General features: G+C 49.7%; 1 protein-coding gene across 1 annotated transcript; it reads right to left on the bottom strand.

Moving 5' to 3' along the window:
• Positions 1–2,280: 2,280 nt before the first annotated feature.
• On the bottom strand, positions 2,281–3,126 carry UBXN10 (UBX domain protein 10). Its single transcript, XM_011357508.1, has one exon. It carries the CDS (start codon positions 3,124–3,126, stop codon positions 2,281–2,283), a length of 846 nt encoding a protein of 281 aa, XP_011355810.1.
• Between the last annotated feature and the right edge of the window lie 2,892 nt (positions 3,127–6,018).

The raw sequence follows: 6,018 nt of genomic DNA, 5'->3' as shown, positions 1-6,018 counted from the left end.
CTCGAAAGGAGGGTACGTGGAATGACTTTCAGGAGGACTTCAGGACACGCTTTCCGTGCAGACAAGTTTAGTGCTGTGACATACGCCAAGAGCAAGAGCTGTGGGACGGGAGGGCATCTGGGGAGGAGGACTGGAACTGACGGCGGAGGCCAGTGCTTTGCCAAGGAGAAAAACAAAGACCAGGTTAACAAACCTTTCCGTTCACTAGACCGTGGCAGGCTAAGTCTTGGGCTAACATATAAGATGTGCTTCTCTATCGACTCAGTTTCACAGAAATCAGTTTTATTGTTAGATTCATCATCTTTTTCTTTTTTTTTTAAAGTTTATTAAGCTGGTTCAAATCTAGCTTTATCCACATATCCTAAAATATTTCTATGCTTCTTGCCTTCTATTTTTTTCACCACTCCAAAATTCTAAGCTCACTAGCAGCAGCAAACCCCTAACTGCAGACGATTCGAACTCCTTCAAGCATGCCCTATTTCACTGATGTTTGCTAAAGATTTCCTGCCTGGAGAAATTACAGAGTCTCAGGTGGGTGGGATTTTTATTCTTACCACAGAGTAGGTGTGATTTTTGTGGGCGGCTCTTCCCCCAGCCTGGGAGATCAAAGGCAGAGTTGTGTACTTGAATCTTAGGCAGGAGGTGAAATGCCTGTACGGTATCGGGCTCAAGCCACCATCCCTTCTGCCATGGCCAGTAATTAGGAGACACGGCCAGATGCATGAGCTGCCAAAGGCACTGCAAGCCCCAGCTAACTTTTGCAGTCAAAGGAGCTGCTGACCAAACGCTGATGGTCTTAAGGAATTTTGCAAAACATTCGGAAATAACCTATTCTAGAGTGATCGGGGAGGTGTGTGGGATGCAGTTAGGACAAGGCGAGCCTTCTTCAGAAGAAATGACAGTGCGCTATCTCCATGGCTAAGTATCAATTTGCTGGAAGTAACATTTCCAACTACATTCCTCATCTATGCACAAGATGCACTTGTTGCTGAGGGAACCACAGTGATATGCTTCTAGAACTCCTGCCTTCTCTGCGTACATATCAGAGCTTCGTGATGACCGAGCTCTGGGGAGGACAAGTTTCCCTACTGAGTAGTGATTTGGCCTTAAAGGGGATCCAGGTGAGACAAGCTGAACTCATAATACATGAGAATTTTGGCAAATTGTCCACGTCACCACTCAGAGTTGGAAAAACAAGACTGGTCTTCGGTACAGCTACAGGCTAAGGCCGTCGGATGTGTCTCATTCTGGTCAAACCAGACATTTGGGCACACAGTGTCTCAGCACAGGCACAGCAAGTGACAGAACACTGAGGGACGCCTCCCCCCCCCGGAGGAAGATGCTTAGTTCGAGAACAAGGGCACCATTGGAGCTTCGGTGTCTAAAGTAGGCAAGACACTGAAACTGGGGATAAAACAACGTATCCACATCCAGATAAGCCAGGGGGGCCTTTAGCACGAACTCGTACAAAATTGTTAGTCTGTACAATTACAAAAGATTCTATTAGTGACAAAAGCAAAGAGAATCAGATTACATGGGTTTCTCTCGGTTTTGGAAGAATTCTGCACACACAGAATAGCTACCAAAAGTTGTAAACCTGGTCAGTCTCTATTTAAAAGTAACTCCTGGCTAATCCATGGCTGCGGAAGTGATTTGCTTTCTAGCTCTCAGACTGCTTCAGAAATGGGCATTTCTATCAGCAAAAGACTGGTTCTCTCCTCTGCAGCCACGTCACGCAAATACTAACTCTGGCCACCCCAGCCCCAGCAAAAGGGGCTGCTTCCAAGACAGGCCCGGGGCCTGTTTCTTAAAGATGTTTGCAAGAAATTCAAATGCCAGATCAACATATCCTGAACCCTGGTTATTTACCAGACTAGAATCCTCTCTGGGAAGTGTTTAATCCTGCATCAAATACAGAAAGGCAAACCCATAGGCTTCGAAAGAATGAGAGTTCATTGTAAAGGCGAGCAGGTGCTTCAGAAAGGACCCAGCACTCTGGGAAGGAGAAGGCTTGGTCACAGCTGTTCCAGGAGCAGCCCTGGTGACGTGCCCGTTCACTCCAGGGATGCAGAGAACTTGACAACGGGAAGAGAATCTTCGTAGTCCAGCTGGTGCACGTGCTAATTTCGCTGCTTCAAAGGAGATGCTGCGAAGACAAGAGTCCCAGGAATCACAGATGCACCAAGTCCCCGTGGCACTCGAACCATCTGCCCAAGAGGCCACAGCACCAGAGCACATACCTGTTCAGAGACCCAGGACCCCAGCTGGGTGGCTGTGGACTCAGGGCCACCCCTCCCCGTCGTCCTGCGAGATGCCCAGCACCGACTTGTGGGGGATTCTGCACTCCTGTAGAGATTTGGTGAGGTCAGAGAAACGTCTCCTGGGCACCTCCATCGTTTCGATGCTGCAGCGTTGGTAGGTGGCCTTGTTCTTGTGTTCGGCCACGGCAACAACGGTTTGTAATTCATCAGTTGGCCGGAAATGACGGACGAACCTTCGGCCCGATGGTGATCTGACTGCCAGCAGCAGCCTGGGCTCTTGATCTGACGGTTCCTCCAGGTCTCCGGCCCTGGAGGAGCTCTGACTCCTGCTTTGGATGAAGAGTTTCCTCTCCAGGGAACAAGCTGGAGCCCCGGGATCTTCTCTGCGTGTCTTCGTGGTGCAGGTCTCCTCTTGGTAAAGAGCCTGGATGCTGCTCAGTTGCAGTGAGCCGGCCTTTTTAGCTACTGTCTCCACAGCCCCCTCCTCTGGGGTCTTCCTGCTGATGGAAGGTAGGACCGGGTATTTGTTGAGGGAAGAGGAAGCCCCAATGGGCACCTGCTGCAGTAGCTCGGGGACCTCATCGGGAGCTCCCTGCTTTGGAGTTTTGGGTGCGCAGGCTCCTGGTTTCTGGCTGCCTGGCGACTCGCAGGGGATGGCTGGAGCGGGGGAGGACGCTGTGTGGTGAGAGCACAGCCCCGCGCCCTGGGGTCTGCGCAGACTTGGCCGTGTGCGTCCCTTGGCGGACTTGGGCCTTATGACGTGCATGTTCAGTGGGTTTGGCTGCCAAATGAAGGTGTCAGCTGCCGTGCCAACAACCGTGCTGCATTCATTGGGGGCTATATTCACAGGGGCTTCTGTGGCCATTGCTTCTCAAGACCCCTAAGGAAGCAGGAGGAAAGAGAGGAGGCCATGGATTAAGCTTCCTGGGACTTCTGGATCTCAGCCATTCACTCCCCGCGTGCCAGGAGAAGCCAGCCAGCCACAGTGGGAGACCGGGAAACTTTCTCTCTGGATTTCTGACATTTAGAGAGATACATGAACTGCAATTCATTCGTACGTTCGTTCGTTCGTTCGTTCATTCATTCATTCATTTCAGGTAGTGGACTATATCAGTGGACCAAAGTCCACTTACATTATTATAGTGAGGAAAGACAAGTGTTAAACCCACAAGGAAACCGATCTTTTTAAAGGGTAATAGCTACTATGAAGAAAATAAAGTATTGCATCAGAGGGTGACTAGGGTGGGGACTAATTCTTATTCTTGATGGGAGAAGGGGTGCCTTTAAGCTGAGAGACCAGAACGATGAGAAGGAACAAGCCATGTTACAGTCCAGAGCAGTGGTCGGCTAACTTTTTCTGTAAATATTTCCAGCTTTGGGAGCCATGTGGTCTCTGTTCGGAGCACAAAACGGCCATAAATGACACGCCAAACAGCATTACCAGGGGCTGCCTTTGCTCAAAAGAGGGAAAGGAGTTACCACACAGGGAAACCAGGCGTGGCTTCCCTCAGGAGCTGACAGATCAACAAACTTCTCCCTGCACTCCGTTGAGAAGGTTTGCTGAAACAGGGGACAGCCGTTGGCTCCGATCCAGGGTTCACCACGGAAAGAGCCACCCTCTGTGGCCCCCATTTCCATTTCTCCTCCAGTCCTTGCTGTACTCTTTCCCCATCTCCCCATAGCTTGCCCTTACTTCATTTTCCTTCTTACCGTCTTTTATTTAACCTTGTTTAGGGGGCTCTGTGCAGATCACTTAATGCCGCATCCCTCCACTGCCCTAACTTTGTCACCAGAGGTGGAGGCACAGGAGCGGGAGGCTCCATTGCTATCTGCCCATTGGCCAGCACTCACGGGGAGGACCTCAGGTTCTTGACCAGCGGTTGCAAACCTTCTCTGCAAATGGCCAGACAGCATGTAGTTTCAGCTTTGCCGGCCACGTGGTCCGTCACAACTACTCAACTCTGCTCTTCCGGTGCGAAAGCCAACACAGTATGTAAATGATCAGGTGTACTCGTGTTCCAATAAAACTTCATTTATGGACATGGAAATTCGAATTGCATACAATTTTCATGTGGCACAAAATAGTCTTTCGATTCCCTCCCACCAACCATTTAAAAGTATAAGAGCTATTCTTAGCTATCGAGCCACACGAAAACATGGTCATGGGCCAGATTTGGCTCGTGGGCCACCATTTACCAAACTCTGTCCCAGACCAACTCCAAGGGGGACTCTGGGGACATGCTAATTCTATAGACATGTGAGCCCCATGGTCACACAGCCAGCTAACGGCAGAGCCTGAAATAGAACCCAGGTGGGTGACACCGGTCTTGTTTTGAGGACCAGGCTGGGTGTCTCCCCCAGCACTTACCACCTTCTGTCTCCTACTGTTTGTGTTTCTGTTTTCCCAGCTGCCTTGTAAACACTTTGGGGGCTTCTGTATTCCTCTCTCTCTCCTGGGGTGCTCATGGGTGCTTGTGAAATCACACAGAAGCACAGTTCTGAAGCATGGCAGGAGGCGTGGGCATGTCTCTGTGCAGGCCCGCCAACTGCCAGATCAGGTCTTCTCCGCTTTCCTCACCATCTTGGAGGCCCCTTCGCCAACGCGGTTACCGCCACTTCCTCCTCCTGCTCCCCACTTACATCTTCCCAGGACTCTGCAATGTCTTGGGCTCCCTGTCACCCTCTGAATCCTGACCGGCACCATGACTGCTGACCAGGTCTCTCCCAGCCCTCTGGGAACTTCCTAGTGCCTCATGATCTCCAAGAAGCGACATGTTTGGGTGTAAAGGACACAGGCCCCGCTATCATAAGACCTAGCTAGGTTCTAGTTCAGGATCTGCCGCCAGCTAGCTATGTGGCCTTAGGGCGATCGCTCCACCTTTCTGGTATGCCACCTTCCTCATCTATAGAATTAGCTATATATGCCTGAAGACATTGTTTAAATACCTCTGAACATCAGTCTCTTTATCTGTCACATGAGGATCGTAATATGAAATAATGTAGGTCAGGCCGTAAGCACCAGGCTTGGTGTGTAATAAGGGCTTCATTCAATGGTGAGGGTTTTTTTGCTTCTGTTTTTGGTTTTGTTTGTTTAGTATTTTCATTATTTGAGGTCCAAAGCCTTACTTGTTGCTTCAGAGTTCTTCCCCAGGGCGCCCTTGGGACATGGGTTCTACTCCTAGTCAACCCTAACCAGCTGATCATAGGACTCGTGCCTGCCCCGCCCACTGCACAGAAATGCCAGAAAGTCAATTCCAACGAGCTACTGCCCACTGAAATTGCCTCGAAAACATGAAATAAATGCCTTCTAATAAATCCCTTCTAATTCCACACTTTAATCTTACTCCAAGTCACATCGTCACACAGTCCTAAAGAATGTAACTCAAGCCCCTTAGCTTTGCTATTCTGTGCCTATTACCATGACTGTCTAATTTGAGGCGGGGGGGGGGGTTCCTTCCTTGCCACTAAAACCACAACCAAACAAAACACGATATCCCCGTATCTTCCCGAAGTCCTAGATCAAAATCTTGAACAAAGCTACCTTCTCTTTCCGAAAGGCCCCCGTGTTTGCTCCATTCCACTCACAGACTGTGTCCTTCTATGCTTCCCGTTCACACCCAATCTGGCGGCTGGGAGTTCAGAAGCCTTCTCCTTGGCATAAAAAAAAAAAAACAAAAAACAACAAACCAAACCTACCCACCTCCTGTTAATTTAATCTATTTTCTGATCAACTGCGAAAAATATGCACCTTCCCCCC

This window comes from Pteropus vampyrus, unplaced genomic scaffold (assembly GCF_000151845.1).
Source record: "Pteropus vampyrus isolate Shadow unplaced genomic scaffold, Pvam_2.0 Scaffold36, whole genome shotgun sequence".
Taxonomy (NCBI): domain Eukaryota; kingdom Metazoa; phylum Chordata; class Mammalia; order Chiroptera; family Pteropodidae; genus Pteropus; species Pteropus vampyrus.
Note: the sequence above shows the minus strand (reverse complement) of the source record. Positions and strands in the feature narration are given on the sequence as shown.